The sequence below is a fragment of the Carassius auratus genome, unplaced genomic scaffold, assembly GCF_003368295.1.
Source record: "Carassius auratus strain Wakin unplaced genomic scaffold, ASM336829v1 scaf_tig00215205, whole genome shotgun sequence".
Lineage (NCBI taxonomy): Eukaryota > Metazoa > Chordata > Actinopteri > Cypriniformes > Cyprinidae > Carassius > Carassius auratus.
The window spans coordinates 492,113-510,605 of NW_020527982.1; the positions used below are offsets into that span (position 1 = coordinate 492,113).

General features: G+C 36.7%; 1 protein-coding gene across 2 annotated transcripts in view; it reads right to left on the reverse strand.

The window, feature by feature from the left end:
- Positions 1-18,493, reverse strand: part of LOC113093914 (phosphatidylinositol 3,4,5-trisphosphate-dependent Rac exchanger 1 protein-like) — a 68,399-nt gene that overhangs the window by 16,114 nt on the left and 33,792 nt on the right. For both annotated transcript variants that reach the window (XM_026259497.1, XM_026259498.1), the window contains exons 10-21: positions 15,824-15,971; positions 11,756-11,856; positions 10,598-10,701; positions 10,043-10,092; positions 9,065-9,140; positions 8,740-8,812; positions 5,334-5,476; positions 4,556-4,648; positions 2,201-2,349; positions 1,765-1,850; positions 406-545; positions 163-271 (exon numbers count right to left, since the gene is read on the reverse strand). In XM_026259497.1, coding sequence (XP_026115282.1) covers positions 163-271; positions 406-545; positions 1,765-1,850; positions 2,201-2,349; positions 4,556-4,648; positions 5,334-5,476; positions 8,740-8,812; positions 9,065-9,140; positions 10,043-10,092; positions 10,598-10,701; positions 11,756-11,856; positions 15,824-15,971 — 1,272 coding nt within the window. The remainder of the gene's footprint in view (positions 1-162; positions 272-405; positions 546-1,764; positions 1,851-2,200; positions 2,350-4,555; positions 4,649-5,333; positions 5,477-8,739; positions 8,813-9,064; positions 9,141-10,042; positions 10,093-10,597; positions 10,702-11,755; positions 11,857-15,823; positions 15,972-18,493) is intronic.

Genomic DNA, 18,493 nt, shown 5'->3' on the forward strand with positions numbered 1-18,493 from the left:
CACTTTGGCTCCAAAGATACAAAAATGTAATAACAGACTATCACATTGGTGATGTTTCGAGCATGCAGACTTCATCAGACAATTTTACTGGATCAACATTATCTTTTTTGGGCACACCTGTCACACTTAAGTAATTTGCCAATATTCAGATGTACACACTACCTGTTCCATTCGTGCAGCCATCCTCTGAATCTGAGCCATTCTCACACCCCCTGAAAGACATCTGCTCTTCCACATCCTCATACACACGGTACGCCCACTGGCCACAGCTCTGCGGCAGAAGAAGAAAAAAACATATCACAAAGGGAGGAAACAGGTACTACATAATGTGTCAGAAGCAAATAACTTCTGGGATCACCAGATGTGAGCCACATAGCCTAAAAAAAGAACAGTGTTGATTCTCACAGTGTCTTGCTGATCCAGGACAGGCTGATAGCCACTAAAGTGCTCCAGGACTTCCTGGTAGCTGCTCTGATTCATGTTGTTACCATTGACTTTAAGCACACACTGACCAGGCTGAAGACCCGCTGCTGCTGCTTCGGAGCCTGTACACACACAAAAAGTATACCTTTAATGTACAATGAACTAAACCAAACATATTAAAGAAGAAAAATAGATGATTTTGGTGTCAGAAAGTGGTATATATTACATGTAGGCAAATCCAAACCAATCTAGACACTTTCTAATTCAAATATGTATGATGTGATGTAAGCATCGACTATACATTACTTTTAACCAACCTAGCTATGTGCATGTTGTACTTCAATATTTGTGAAATGTTTGGGGGGTTTCTGAATGATTTTGTTGTTTATTTCTGGCCTTTGGATATCTATAAACGTTAAAAATAATTTTGTCATCTACAGTATGTTCCATGAAGAACATTTCCATTTCACAAAAAGTTCTTCATAGAGGAAAAAGCTTCTTCTGATTATTAAAAACTGTTCTTCAAACTAAGAATTTTTTTTATTTTTCTAGAACAGTTTATTGAAAGGTTCTTTGGTGGAAATTGTTGTTCTGTGGCATTGCTAAAAACAACCTTGCCAAAAACAAACCTTTATTTTTAAGAGCGTATCTTTTTACATTAACTCCCAGATACTTGTCCAAATATAACAGCACAATGAAACAAGATAGATCATAGGTTTATGGTCATAATGATAGCGTATGAGACAAAAAAAAAATAATATCTTGAATGCTAAAAAAAGAAAACTGTTTGATCTAGAGATTTTCAATTTCGATTATTTATGAGAAATTATTGTTTATTAACAGGACTATTTCACATATTCTTACCTCTGCTTTGAATAAACCACTTATTCTGGAATTTACACTCCCTGCATTCAGGTGCACTTGAAATGATGAAGTGATCTCTACTTTACTTTTGTCTAAGTTCTCTGAAGATGAGCTAATCGCTTTGACTTTAAAAAAACTCCTACAGTGGGGTGCGCTTTTTAAATCCATAAACATGTGCAGTGATCCTGAGTTTGGGTTCAAATGATGAGCTCCAGATGTTGATCACATGACCACAGCAGCCTGGTATTATGAAATTGCTTTATTTGAATATTTTTTGATAGTACATTAACATCTGCCTGGCAGTTTACACAGAGGGAATGCAATGCATTCCTTGATTCAGAATAGCGTGTGAATTTTTATGTACAAAACAAAAACAAAAACAGAATGGCTCTTGGATCTTAGGGCATAATAACTTTGCAAATGAATGTGACATGATGTGCATGTTTGTTTGGATTGTCACAAACAATTAGAACTGACCTTTCTTCACTGCATGAACATAAGGTGGACAAGAACCGCAGAGAACAAAAGGAAGAGTGCCGTGAACATCTGGGATCTTCACAATCCTATCATATACACACACAAAGATATGAGAGAAGCACATAAGCTAGGCTCTTTTGGCCATTTTATTTAATTAACATCGTATGAGCAGGAGTGTTGTTTTACTAGAAGTGTTCTGTGTTACTAAGCAAAATAGATTTTTTCAAGAACATCACTGTTTGGGGCACATAAAAATGTCAGAGGAATAAAAAGTGCCAGCATGTTTAAACATGAATGAAAACAGTGTTCTGCAGTGTGCTGCTCACCTGCATGTAACTCTAATACCAGAAGAGTCATTTTACACTGTACCTGGCTACATTTCACACGTCTGTGTCTGCGTATAAGTATCTGATTTCTGCCGTGAACGTGGACTCACTCTTTGTTCTTGGTGGCCACCAGCAATCGGAGACTGCGGCGTATACAGAAAGACTGGTTGATCATGGTCTCCACCTCAGAAAAGGCCCTCAGGAACACCAAGTCCTCATTAATGGAGTAGATCTTTCTACCCGGCTGAAGGCCTGCCATCTGCACCAAAGAAAAAACATGAAAACATAAGGAAATAAATACCAAAGATCCAGCTGACAATCAATAAATAAATTAGGGGGGGAAAAAATCTAATGGTTTCACTCCTAACAATTTTATTCGTTGTGCATTAGGATTGTAAGAGAGACAGAGAGGAAGAGAGATGAGTGATTTGTTAATAAGTATTAGAGGATTGGCAGACATAACTGAGAGAACATCACACTTTTATGACAAAAAGAGTTTTATGTAGCTTAAAAACCTTTAGTTTAATTTAGTTTATTAGTTTATAATAACGTGGACAGTCTCCTTTCATAAAACGAGCAGCTTTAGCCTCTAAGGCTAATTTCCAGCTGTAGTCCCCGGCCAGTTGTAAATAGGCATACATCAAATAAATACATTACAATTATATTCATATTTACAGATATAGATAATATCATCAGATAAGATATAATCAATTACCAAGCAGCTCATTTGAAGGTGCTATTAAAAACATGTGATTGTAAGGAAGAAAGAAAGGGAAAAAAATAGGAATGAGCAAACTAGTGAAAGGCAGGAAGCAAAAAATGAAAGAAGGGTTGAAAGGAGAGAAAACAAGGGAAAAATGAAAGTACAAGAATGGGAAGAGAAGAAAACAAGGGCAAGGAAGAAAGAAAGCAAGGAAAGGAAGGAAGAGTAAACAATGAATGGCAGGATGGAAGAAAGCAGAAGTGAGGAAAGGAAGAAAGAAACAAAGGAAAGAAGGAATGAAGAGAAAAGAGACAAGTTTACTGAAAGCCTTAAACAATTGTAAGCTTTAAGAAATGAAAAAAAAAAAAACTGTAAAAAAAAAAAAAAAAAAAAAAAGATGGAAAAGTTCTGAGGAAAGAGAAGGGGGGAAAAAGGGAAGTGTGAGGACTCTGTGAAGAATATGATGGGACATTCTTAATTGCTTCTCTCTGATCTCCAGAGAGCAGAGCTGTGAAGACAGAGCGAGTGGAATGAATTAAGCAAGCATGTCCAGGACCCGATGCATGATCTGTAAGTGTCAGGACATAAAGCACTTCCATTTATTTACTGGAAGAATCACCATTACAATCACACTCATCTTCTGCAGATGCTCCTGTGAGCAGCAGTGTGACACTTTGATATGGACAAAAGGTCACACGTAAGGTCTAACAGTGCGGATAAAATTAGTGGTGGTTTAGATCTTAACCATTTTTATCTATAAATCTTCCACAAGATCTGGCAGAGCTGTACAGATCATAACCACAAATACCCCCTTACACTGAAAATAATGCACTCGAAATGAAGAGGTCCTCCTTCAATAGACATTATTCACTCCAAAAGCTAAAGAAAAATATAAGAAATCATATTTTGCATTAAAAAAAGTCTGATCATTGTGATTTGTTTGTTTGTTTTTGCACTGCTTTTTTTTTCAGAATAATTAGAATAATAGTTTAACCACCCCTAGCAATTAGCATGTGTTGCGTAACCTTTGTGGAGAATGACAATTACTTTTACTATTATTTGATTAAACAATTTCTTAAATATTATACACTCAATATAGATTCAAAAGTGACATTAATACTTTCATAAACTGATTAGTTAAAAGTGACAGCAAAGTCATTTATAATGTTACAAAATATTTCAAAGAAATGCTTTTCCTAGAAGAATCCTAAAAATAAAAATAAAAATCACAAACTATTAGACAGCACAACTGCTTTCAGCATTGATAACATGTTGTTTTTAGCATTAAAGCATATTACTTAGTGTGTTTTGGAGTGAATTTTTACTGGGACATTTTATTGACAGGTTTTATCAAATTGCGTAGTTCAAATATGAATATAATGTTTATGCTAACAAAAAAAGTAATTTAGCAATTACATTTAAATATTTTTTAAGCCTTTTTTTGATTATACACTATTACTAAAAATAAAGTAATAAAGTATCACTTTAATGAATTAGTGTTAAATGTGACTTATGATTTTACAGTGAAAAGTGTCGTTTAGGTTTTAACATACATACATACATACATATATATATGGATCATTTAGGTGGAAATGTCTTATAAGAAAGAAAACACAGCTAACTCGGGGAAATCCCAAATGTGGCAGACTATGAGACTCAAGCCAGCCATTAACATGTATTTTGGGGTATGCCTTGTCACTGATATTTTTTGTATAGGGCAGAGAAATGTGGAGAACCAGGATGCGGTTACCCAAGGTCATACCTCTGCGTATGAGCCCCTGGCCACACTCTTCACTATGATGGCCTTATTCTTCTCTTCAATCTCAAACCCATAGTCCTCCTCTTCAGGATAGATCTGTACACGAACATCAGAAACACTATATCAGCACAAGGGTCAAACATTTTATAATGATGGTTACCTCCCAAAATAACTGCAGAACGGAATGGAAAAGAATGTGTTACTTTCAGGACTCAAATTATTATTTAGCAGCTCTATGTCACAGTGAGAGAGCAGAAGCATTTGTGCAAATGTGTGAACAAGCCGTGCATCCTGTAGTCTAAAAGCTGTTTGGTATTAACAGGTTAGGGTGAGCTATGTAGTCTTTTCTTCTAAAAATAACCCAATAATTCATATGTTCCACAGCTGCATGCTAATAGGTCAGCCCAGATGATAAATGCATTGTCATGGATAGAAGTTACACTGGTTTTAGGTCCTAGATCATAACAAGGTTAGAATGCACAGTTTCTCCACAGCTACACATGAGATGGGCTTTTATTATCTAAGAGCTAAAGCAGAACATGGTTAACATCTCTGTAAAGGGCTTTTTGTCTTATTTCTGTTCTTTATTTTAGTTTTAGTTTCATATGTGACCAATAGAAGATCAATATTATAATGTGACATATAAACATTACGCTCGTGTTATTACAAAAGCTACAGCATTTCGAAATAAGTTCAGCTACTGAAAAACATGGTTAAGTTAGCAGCATTGCTAGTTCCACAGGGGAGAGACCCCTGCTGTGTTTGTGTCTGTGTATCTCACCACTAAGGATTTGGCAAGGATGTTCTCGATGAGTTTGAAGTCACTGCGAAGCTGTTTACTCTTGGAGCTGGTACCCTCCGTCTCTTCATCGGCATAGAAGCGGAAAAACTGTGACTCATCCTTAAATTCGCTTTTCTCCAGGACTGCAAGGCAAAGTTGGAATTGATTTTAAGACTGAATTAAAGTGTAAAAAACTGTTTTACACTTTTATAAACAGGTAAAACAAAGCATATTTAACACAGTGCTGATCATATCTGCTGATGGCAAAATGATTTGACAGTGTGAAATGAGTCGCCTGCATTACCCTTCAGTTCCCGTCAAAATAACTCAAGATGTCTGTTGGGACTGATGTTTGGGCAAATCTGAGGTGAAGGATGAAGGCAGAGGATTTCACAGGAAGTCTGGCATGTGCAAGTGTGCTTTTTTCCCCTCTCAGGAAGACACTGTGTGTGTGTGTGTGTGCGCATTTGTGTTTTCAGGAACTTTGTAGGGACAGGCTGTTCTGTCTGTGAATTCCAAGCAAAATATTGCTGTGGATTGTTTTGGAAGTCGAGATCCGACATGACTGCAAAACTCTTCTATAACCCGGACAGGAGGCTTGTGTCTACGAGCATGTGTATCTCATCAGAAAAGTTTTTTTTTTTTTACTATTGTGACTATTTCTGTTCCATCAGAGGGCCCAGATGTTATTGCAACAGCTGTTTACATCTAAAACACAGTCATCTGTCTTCATTTTACTCTCTATTTCTCTTGTTCAAAAACACGAGACGTCTGACAGACACAAACCGTGTGTTGTTAAAAAAGCCATAACTGTAAAACACAAAACTGTAAAATTGTGCTGCACTCAGTGGCGTAGCCAGGGGAGGGGCCATGGGGGCACTGGCCCCTCCTGAAAACTGATTGGCCCCCCAGTGTGCCCCCACCCTTCTACTTGTCTGTCACTCACAAATTCAAATTATAATCTTTCAGTTTAGTAAATAACTCATGATTGCGTCGCGATGCTCCTCAACGAGGACCAAGAATAGCGAGCTGCTGTTTTCCAACGAAAAAAGCACCTATTTTAAATAGCTTATGTTTTTCGATTAGCGAGTTGTTGCAGTGCAAGAAGTGTTTGGTACTAACGTTAACGTCTTTCGGATGTTATCTCCTAGAGCAGACCAAGATGCTAATCATTATATTTACTATGCTCCTCTGATGCTGAATGTAAAAGGGGTTTACTGCGTTACGATTTACTTTTTTTTTTTTCGGCCGAACGCGCCGATATAGGCAACAACGCAATTTAAAGCAATGGTTTAAAAAAACTATAATAGCAATTCTGATAAAGTCATTATTGAATCATGCAGTCGATTAGCGACTTTTTTCACTCAAGTGAGGTGACGAAACAAATCGTGTAATGTTTAAACGCTCCACACTTGACTTTTTTTTTTAAAGTCTATATGGGTGAGACATGCAAAAACATCGTTTTTTTTACTGGTCAATTTTGAGATTTGGGGTTGTTTGTCTTCAGTAACCTGTCTTCTTTCAGACTTGTGGTGAAAAAAAGTCCAAAATACACATATAGGTCTTTATTTTTCTACACCTTTAGTCTATTTGCGTCTGTAGATTCCTAATAAATTCAGTTGCCGTTCTAAATCACCATGGTGCTCAGCGATTGCTGTCTGCACCCTGGAAAGCTCTCTCTCCCCCCCTTCACAGAAGTTATTGACAAAACGTCATTTGATGACACCCAGAAACATTCTCAAAAAAATCATACATAATTATTTAATGCATGATTAAATATCAAAATAAATATAATACTTAAATAACACTGGACTAATTTAGCTATTCTAAACTGTTTTATAGGATCCACATATTTTACATGTTAAATTAAAGGTACCTTTTTGAACAAGTAGCTTTCTAATAAAGTATGGATATATGATATTTTTAAATCAATATGCTCAAGATTAATTAGCCTTGACATAAGTTGATTTTGTTTATTCATCAATGCAAATTTACTGCAACTGCTACTATGCAAATTGAATGGGATGTGGATAATAAACAAAAAACATATAATGAAATTATATTAAATTTATATTAGTTATATTAATTAATTAATTGTGTATTTATTTCTATGAATTATTAATGTTATTCTGCATTTATATAAATAAGGCTATTATATATATATATATTATATAAGGCTATTATAAATAAATTATATTATTATTATTTGTGAGTTGTACACTATTCATACATTGGATTATTTTATTTATTACAGTTTTTCTTTCACTTTTGTAAAGTGAAAAGTTAATACAAATTGTATTTGATTTTTTTTTTAGAGCAGTGAATACCTGCTATTAAAAATATAATAGGGTATCACTGTTTATTACTGATTTTAAAGGTTACTGAACTCTTGAAATGATTTGGATATACAGTTCAAACAACACAAGACTGGCCCCTCTGTATTAATCGTGGCCCCTCTTGTGCCCCCCAGTTGAAAAAATCCTAGAATCGCCCCTGGCTGCACTTAATGCACTGATCAATGAATGAAGACAAAAAAAAAGATGATTGAGAGAGTCTATACAAACATTCACTTTTGACCTTGTTACATTAGTACTACACTGCACCACATCATCTGTGTCACTTGACAATAATTCTGCTAAACTTAGCTGAAGAACTAAATAGCTACATCGTAAGAATTATTATTTATTAATACATTTTTACGTTTTTGATGCGGTGTGTTTATTTTACGAAACTTTGACAGGTATATATAGTAGCCGTTTTATCAAAGCAATAAGCCTGTGAAGCTGTGGTTAACATTGATTTTAAAACAGCAAACAATACTATAAAAATCACATTGTTACTAGGGGCCCCTTAGCTGTTCAAAATCACTGTAAACCACGGCTTCTTGGGGCTTATTGCTCTTTAAAAAACACTGCACAACTACTAGATAAATTAAAGTTGCATTATAATTCCAAGACTGGTCTAATGCTGCCACGAGTCAAAACTCTTTCACTCTCTCTCAAACACAAACACTGCCATGCTTCAAAGCTTTGCTCTGGACACCACGTGTAGCAACGGCAAACAGAAAGGGCCACGAAATGGCAAAATCTGAGATTTCTCAATTTGATCTGATGCCACTAAAGGCAAAGTGAAGTGAAAGTCACAAGACATGTGGCGAAGTATTTCTCCCATGCTCAGTATTTGTGCTCAGCATTGAACCATTCCAAGTGCACACACACACACACATTAATCACACAGTAATTCATTAATCTTCAAGTTTTTGAATGGCACATTTATTTTTTCATATAAAATCTGGGAAACTAAAAGTATTTTATCACACTCTTTAAAGTCTGCTGATATTATAACAATAACTGACCCAAAACCTCATCATGATTTTATACGAAGACATGTGAACATAGAGACTAACCGTGGTGCATGAAACCAGCATTGCAGAGTCCAACACCAAGGGTCACTGCATCTTCACGGTTTGCGCTGTCACCCTGAAGAAGGAAAACCCTGTTAAATGACTTCATTGTTTGGAATGACATGACATAATGGAATAACTGTGAAGATAAGTTTGTAAATAAATATAAACTGTGTACAGAAACCCCAAAACAATGAGCTGACAGTTGAACAGAAAGTGAAAAAGGAGTGTGTTTGTGTGTGCATCTTTATGCAACAACGTGCCATACTGTATGTGTAAGAATGTGTGTGTGTGTGTGTGTGTGTGTGTGTGTCCGTCCTCATGTTACCTGTGTCACAAGCCATTCCACCAGTTTGCTAGCTGGTATGACAGATTTGAAGGTTTTCAAATGATGATCTCTGTCTCTGTAAATAAAGAAGATGTTGAAAAGGGTCACAATTTTCCTGATGCTAACATAAACAACATCTGACTACAAGAGTAGCACAGGAGCAGGGCATTTCTAACAAGATAAACCACTGGAGAAACCAAGATTAGGCCTTGTACTTCTAATATAATTGATATAATGGCAAAGGAAATATCTTGGATTGTCAAAATACGTTGATTGTGTTGAAGCTGGTACTGAAAGATTGAATGGCAAATGTTGTGAGTTTAAGCCCAGCTAATGGAGATCAATCATCTGGAAATATCTTCTGCCTTTATTTCCACTAGGTCCCAGATGCTCCAGGGTGGTCTGTCCTTGCAATTAGTGTGGTGTAATTAGTGACATGGACTGAAAGGGGTCGCTCTAAAAGATAAAAAGCATCTGCTAAAGGGCAAGTAACACATTCTGTGTTATTTTGTGGATCTGAGATCAGAGTTGGTTACAACTGCAGTTCAGTGGCCTCTCCTCACACTGTGTGAGATATCAAAGGAGATTGGTGACAGAAAAGCAATACGACTCTGCAGTCCTCACACACACACACACACACACACACACACGCACCCACTCTGTCATGTGCAGCTGGCCATGGTGAATCCATAAAGTAAAAACAAATGCATCTAATCTTTTATGACCGTTTAATTTAAACTGCTGTTTATTAAAAAGCATTTGTATCTGATGTCAAAAGATGTTTGAACTATAAACGGGATTTAATTTTAAAATAAATAATAAATCAAATGTACTGCTACTGTCCATGTGCAAGGAAAGGGTGCTAACAAAACACCATCTGAAACTTACAGATCATCTTAAAACCTTAATGACAGTGTGAATTAAGTCATGTTTTTGTCTGTTGAGTGTGAAGTATGTTATAAAACATGTGTCACTTACTTGATAACAGGTGTAAAGAGGCTGTGGAGACGACAGTAAAGTCTCACTCCCTGTTGGAAACACACACTCATATAAAGAATTTGTAAAGAATTTCGCCAACAGCTGCATCTCTTTCAGCATTTCATTTACGGTTTAAATCACTTCTTGACTGATTTGTTAAGTAGACCATTTTGTAGTTGTTAATTACTGAGGAGGAGCATATGCACTCAAGATACTGTTCTGTTGTGCAGACTAAACCTGTAAACTGATCTAAACGGCCTACACAAACAGCGGTGCATGACAAACTTGACTCTCAATTGTTTCCAGTAGAGTTTGGTGTTATCATAGCACAGACACATACTGAGAAAACAATGCATTTTAAATTACACTTAAATTTTACTCACACATACTTTTCACTGTTTAATGAAATGTAAACTTATTTATAATCAAATTGCTTTTGTCGCCATACTGGATTGATTCTTTCACTGAGCTCATTGCAAAAAAGGATATTTACCTTATCTCATGTAAGCTTGTACATGAGCTATCATATTTAGTAAGTATTAGGGGGGGAAATACCTTTGAGATGATGTCCTCCATTTCACTCCTGGCTTTATACGTGCCGTCATCATACCGAAAGCGATACAACACCTGCTCATTCTTGAACTGGTGCTTATCTGACACTATAGTGGAAAACACACAAATAGATACACTTATTAGCTCATGCTTAAACCATAAACTTCACCTCTAGCATACAACAACACCGTGTGCAGGAATTGAGCTTGTGATGTAAATGCTTCTCTCACTTTTGGACTCAGGCTGACAAACATGAATGTGGAGGTCTGTAATGAACTGAAGTGTGTGAGTGCTATCGCTCCACAAAAGCCTTTTTGCATTACCCTTGAATGCGGTCACCATATTATTGATTGAGTGCTTGAGCCCTTATACTTGAATGTATCACTCCAATCCCTTCTGGTGTTTGTCAGTTACAATTCCCTGGCTGTAAAATAGAGGTATGATGCTCCCCGAATCTCAGGCAAGCACCACACCTCTTGAATTATTCAGAAGAATGTTGTTCTCTACCAGATTTCATGTCATGTTACTATCCAGACTGCCTATCATCTGTTGGGGATCTCAGTGAGTGCTAGCCAACAAGGATACATGCCAGATTTGTAGAGTATAAATCTGTCAAATGGTGATTTTGAACAGGCCAACGTTTGTATAAACAGTTAATGGATTGCGTTTCATTTGGCAAGAGTGTATCAAAAAAAAATACAAAAACAGAACACAGACAGCAGTTACTTTTTGGTGATGAAACCTACAAATGCTCAAAAAATTTTTTTTAAAAACTGGAGGTGATGTAGGTTGAAAGAAAAAAAGGACAGAAAAATAAAAAGAATAATAGATTTGAATGAAGCAATAGCACTTACAAATAGAAGTAGTACAGTGATGGGTCACAATGGTTGACCAGTCTATCATAAGTCTTGTTTTTGTAGCTATTTATAGCCTATAGCACTTCCAGTATGTCGACAGATCCTCATGGAACCAACAAACCCGTCAATTTTGAAAAATATGAAGGTTTTGTATTCCAACTACTGTATGGTATTTGAAAATATATACCATAGTACCACATTCACATTTAATTAGCACCCTGAAGAATTTCATAATTATACTATTGTGATATCATGGTCCATGCCCAACAAATCAAGGTAATGACACTTGTTTGACTTTTCTTACCATGATGGATGATGCCATTCTCCAGGAGAGCTTGACCCAGGTTGATTCCCTCCTCAGCCTTACTGATCTCTCCACTCTCCAAGAGCCACGAGACAAACTCACTGAGGACACACAGAGACAACAGCAGTGTCAGCCTGCTCATAATAATGCTGCCTGCATGATAAAAGAAGGGATTTATGAGCCACTAGTCAAAGGTACTTGGGAACTTGGATTGATTCAATCCTGCAGAATGACTGGTCAAGACTGGTAAAAAGTTCACAAAGAACACAAATCACGATGATATCATGCTGCATTCCATTGACAGTAATGTGACAGTAAAATAATTATAACGTTCAAAAATATTTTTTTATTTCAAATAAATGCTTTTCTTTTGAACTTTTTATGCATTAAAGTATCCTGAAAATGTAACTTTTTCACAAAAATATTAAACAGCACAATTGTACACACACACACACACACACACACACACACACACACACACACACACACTTTTGTAGCTACTATATGTCACTAGCTAGTCTGATCAACTGCCAACATAAATTTTCAAGGGGAGTAATTTAATTATAAACGGGTTCTGATGAGGCCTGGCGAGGAATTTCAACAACTGCATGTCTGAGGTGGTTTAGTTGTGAATCTAACGTCGTGTGTGATCACATGCCTGAATTGTGAATGACTGATGCGTGAGAAACTGTGAATCCCATTAGATTCAGGGACAGAAATAAGCAAAGTATAAACAGTTAAGACGCCTTAAAGGAAATGTGAGAAGGGTGTGTGTGTGTCCTTGAAATGTTGAACGACAGCAGTGAGGGGAGAGGGGTCGGATGAAAGGATGTGTTAACAGATGGAGCAGGAGGAGAAGAGAAGATGCAGGTGCCAAAGGTGCCCCACATCCACCCAGTCCAGTAAGACCAGATTCTCCATTCATGTCTCACCAGACTAGACACCTCACCTGACTAGACCTCCAAATCAGCTGACGACATGCACAATTAATGAACTCTTAAACTACTTAACCTTGATACCTCTTTACCATTTACCATCAAACACTTGTCAGTGATAACAATACAAGCTAATACCACTTGTCTATGTAACTCATCTGTATACTTGCAACAACAAACATGAGAGAAAATGAGCATAATTGTGAACAATATTGCAGATCATATTGATTCTGTGTTTTAACACAGTTGTACATTTTCCAAAATGTGACATTCTGATGTTTAAGTTTTGTTACACCTGGACTTTTCATTCAGAAGCTTTAGGTCAATTAGTCAATTAGCCACATATCAATCTGCAAAACTCTCTGACTAATCAAACGTTCTTTAATAATGTTTTATCTTGAGGGGTTTTAGATTACATACAGTGAATCTTGTGCGAATCGGACAGAAAAAACAAGTTTGAAAGGATTTTCAGGATACTTAAAATGATGGAAAAGGAAATGCCTCTGACTATTTGATTTAGGAACAACATTTGATTGCTGCTAATATGGTTCCAGAGATATAAGCTAAATATATATATGTGTGTATGTGAGCAGTGGGTGTGATTTGAGACCACTGTCAAGTTTGTGGTCTTTACAAGTACAATCCCCAAAACAGAAACAGTTTCTGAGCAGAAAACACCACAAAGAAGAGAATATTAAGAAACTACAAATGCATTCCAGCAGCAGCATTAACCACTAATAAAAAAAAAAGGCCAATGTTTATCTCAATAAAAGTGTTGCAATCACATAATCCGGCCTTTCACACAAAATACAAACAATAAATGTTTATGATGTGGGTTATGTGGAGATCTTGCGGACTGCTTACAAAGCCTTTATGTGCAGCTCTGCAGAGGAAGTTCAGAGAGGAGAGGGCAGTGAAATGAAACAGACACTGAGTCTGCTGTGATTACATAAGTCCCAATTCAGATTAGCAGGGAAGGGAAGGGGTGGAGGGGGGCGTCCCGGGATGAATTAATTAGTGTTTATGTAACTCATTAATATTCTCCACAGCTAATGCACCCCCTGTACATGTGTGTGTGAAAATTTCTTACACTTTTATATCTGTCCGATGTATACATGTGTGAATTTGACAGACAAGGATGTGATGTCAGTTTACTGAACACAAGTGAAGCTTGAATACTACAGCAAATAATTTGTCCATCAGTTTGTAAAAATAATAATAATTAATTAAATAGAATATAAATGTTTCCTGAAATAACCCTGCAGAGTTCAGAAATGCAAGACAAATGTGGAGCTTGCATATCTATAAAAGCACTTATATTCATTCTTCCATAGAAAAATGTGTGTTATTACAATTTTATCATACCAGTCTCATGAATGCAACTTTTTGCTCGTTTTTGCAAACTGAGGGACAGGTCAAAATGATTTTCTCTGAATACAGACAGCAGATGCTTTCAACAGAACTTTAGTTGTGCTGAACTAAAAACTATCATTTCATGCTTCGGCCATATGAAGCTTTTTTCCATGCCAATAAATCTTTAGGTTGTTGCAGTTTGAAATGAAATGAAATAAAACATTTACATCAAAAAATATATATATTTTTAAGTAACAAAAAATCTCATCATATTTTGAAGTCAATTCTTCAAAATAAGCACAATGGGGAAAATGAACTGTGGTTCAAGCAAGACAAAGAAAGAACCAGAGATAAGAGTCTGAGCAGTAGCAGAGCGTTTGTCCATATTAACAGCTGAAAAGCTTGGCTGTTCCTGGAAGGAGTGGGATTGTGTTCTATTCTGAGACTGATGCGCAAGCCAGCGGACAACAGAGCCAATCACAGCTGCTTTCACCTGGACCACCGAGGCTGAAACGCACAAATAATTGTGTTCTGAGGGAGCAGGGCCACATTCATCCAGTCAGGTGTTGACAGGAGAACAACAGCACAGCTGAGGCCGTGAGGCCAGTGACAGTTCACTTTTAAGCCACTTCAGCAGAAGTGTTTCTTTAACTGTATTTGAACTACAGTCAGACTAGCCCTTTAAATCTAGTCCAAGTCAAATTATGTGAACTGAAAAAATTCTTGTAAAATAAATCAAACTAGGTCTATAACTGAGACGGAAAAATGAAACAGTGGCATCTTACTACAAAATAATAATAAAAATTATGAATTAATGAGTTAATGAATTAACGAGTTTAAAAATGATTCAGTGATTTATTTGAATCCAACTGAAATGCACTTACACGAGAGAAACTGATAGTGTGATTAGTTCTGTTTTCTTAAAAACAGCTCGCTGCACAATATTGTTATTCACTGGCAAAAGCAGCTTGTGACTGTAAAAGCTAAACCATTTTAAACTTGAGCTAGCCATGCAACTGAAAATGTAGTTAGCAGCAAAGCTACTTTGAGTTAGTTGCTCCTTAAACTGCACAGAAGAAAGGTCCTGCAGATTTATGAATCGATATAATGAGGCTCAGTCATTTCTGAACTTGTGAATTTTTGCGGGTATTTAAAACTAGATTGCATCAATATAATAGCTTTAAATTGACCACAGTGTTTTTCCCTTATCTTCTAGTGCAGTGCAAAAAGGGAATTTGAATTGGTGAGGAATCTCTCCTCTTAACTGGCAAACACACACACAGGCACTCACACAGTATTTGGAAGTTTAATGGCGTACATAGCACTCGATAGAATTGAATAGAATTGTTCATTCATGGTGTTGAAAGACGGGGTGAGCGAGTGACAGAGAGAAAGAAAGAGAGAAAAATGAAGAGAGATACACAGAAAGAAAGAGAGAGAGAGACTGAATGCAGATTTCTCTCTAATGAAGGCTTTTTTGCTGGGAATGTCTGTGTCCAATGGGGTGCTTGGCAGTGAGCTTGGGAAAGCATTTACAAGCGCTAAGTGAGTGTGTGTGTGTGTGTGTGTGTGCGTATGCATTTTCATTCATGCAGAGGCCTTTTGGATTAGGATGACTTGCAAGATATTCAGGAGACAGTCAGATGGTGTAAAAGCAGCCGAGGGAATTGTCACACGCAGCGCAGAAAAAGCCAGTCTCCAGCATGGGAACTGACCAGTCATAAAGTGAACTCTGTAAATGAGAATCTCATAAAAGCATTACATAATGCTCAAAACCTACTTTCCCAAGAAGCATTTGGGTACAGTGGTGAGTTTCCTGCGACGGTCTTTGATGAGGTGGCGGTTCTTGGTCATCATCATATGGTAGAGCTTTTCTCCCTTCTCTGCAATCATGACGTAAGCATCACGCTCCATCCCGAGCTTCAAACCTGACAATCAATATGAGAAAAAAAAAGTTTTTGTGTCATTTAAAAAATAATAACAATAATGTTTTAAATGAATAATGTTTTAAGAACAACATTTATGCATATAACGTAACAATTTAATGAATACAATTTATTTTAGAAGCAATAACATCAGTATTTTTTGTTTGAACAATATTATAAAGAATTAAATAAATACACATCTAGGACCAAGAACAACAATGTGCTTTATTCATGAAACACAAGTTGTTTCATTTTGTAACTATATTTTTGGTGGAAAATCCAATAACATTAATGGGCTTTATTTAGGAAACATGCAAATGGTTTAATTGCATAATTCTGTTTTGAAGTAAAATCATTCTAAATGTTGTCCCAAAAAAAAAAAAAAAATTTATGAACGATTCTATACCAATTATTTCATAAATAAATCAGGAATAAATGCAGGAATTTATTTATTTTTTCTTGGTTTACTGCACCGTAAACCAAATTAGACGTGCACAATTTCTTTTAGAAAATTATAAGTCATATGACAAGAATAAGTGGTCTTGGGGGGGGGGGCAAATATGCAAAATATGTGGAATGAACTGAACTGGTTTGGATGTAAAAGAACCCATTTTACACTGTTCTGCTGTATGATTACAGTCTATTCCTCAAACGTCTCTTACTAGCTGTTCCTGTACATCAGTGTCGGTTGCAGTGTCAGTTTTAGGTGGGGCCAAGATGAAACACTGGTTTAACTCATTTTATTATAAGACACGGTTTGCATTAGTTTGTGTTTTCACACATGCATGCTGCTATTTTGGTGGGTGAAGGGCTAACTCACAAACTGGTATCAGCATTCTACATAAAAGCCACACAACATACACAAAATAAAACTTTTAATTCAATTTGTAAAAAAAACTTTCATCAGCAAAATTAAAAAGTAGCATTAGCAAGTCCTCAAAAAAGGCATTAAACTGTGACAGGAATCATATATATATATATATATATATATATATATATATACAGTCTTGTTCAAAATAATAGCAGTACAATGTGACTAACCAGAATAATCAAGGTTTTTAGTATATTTTTTATTGCTACGTGGCAAACAAGTTACCAGTAGGTTCAGTAGATTGTCAGAAAACAAACAAGACCCAGCATTCATGATATGCACGCTCTTAAGGCTGTGCAATTGGGCAATTAGTTGAAAGGGGTGTGTTCAAAAAAATAGCAGTGTCTACCTTTGACTGTACAAACTCAAAACTATTTTGTACAAACATTTTTTTTTCTGGGATTTAGCAATCCTGTGAATCACTAAACTAATATTTAGTTGTATGACCACAGTTTTTTAAAACTGCTTGACATCTGTGTGGCATGGAGTCAACCAACTTGTGGCACCTCTCAGCTGTTATTCCACTCCATGATTCTTTAACAACATTCCACAGTTCATTCACATTTCTTGGTTTTGCTTCAGAAACAGCATTTTTGATATCACCCCACAAGTTCTCAATTGGATTAAGGTCTGGAGATTGGGCTGGCCACTCCATAACATTAATTTTGTTGGTTTGGAACCGAGACTTTGCCCGTTTACTAGTGTGTTTTGGGTCATTGTCTTGTTGAAACAACCATTTCAAGGGCATGTCCTCTTCAGCATAGGGCAACATGACCTCTTCAAGTATTTTAACATATGCAAACTGATCCATGATCCCTGGTATGCGATAAATAGGCCCAACACCATAGTAGGAGAAACATGCCCATATCATGATGCTTGCACCTCCATGCTTCACGGTCTTCACTGTGTACTGTGGCTTGAATTCAGAGTTTGGGGGTCATCTCACAAACTGCCTGTGGCCCTTGGACCCAAAAAGAACAAGTTTACTCTCATCAGTCCACAAAATGTTCCTCCATTTCTCTTTAGGCCAGTTGATGTGTTCTTTGGCAAATTGTAACCTCTTCTGCACATGCCTTTTTTTTAACAGAGGGACTTTGCGGGGGATTCTTGAAAATAGATTAGCTTCACACAGACGTCTTCTAACTGTCACAGTACTTACAGGTAACTCCAGACTGTCTTTGATCATCCTGGAGGTGATCATTGGCTGAGCCTTTGCCATTCTGGTTATTCTTCTATCCATTTTGATGGTTGTCTTCCGTTTTCTTCCACGTCTCTCTGGTTTTGCTCTCCATTTTAAGGCATTGGAGATCATTTTAGCTGAACAGCCTATCATTTTTTGCACCTCTTTATAGGTTTTCCCCTCTCTAATCAACTTTTTAATCAAAGTACGCTGTTCTTCTGAACAATGTCTTGAACGACCCATTTTCCTCAGCTTTCAAATGCATGTTCAACAAGTGCTGGCTTCATCCTTAAATAGTGGCCACCTGATTCACACCTGTTTCTTCACAAAATTGATGACCTCAGTGATTGAATGCCACACTGCTATTTTTTTGAACACACCCCTTTCAACTAATTGCCCAATTGCACAGCCTTAAGAGCGTGCATATCATGAATGCTGGGTCTCATTTGTTTTCTGAGAATCTACTGAACCTAC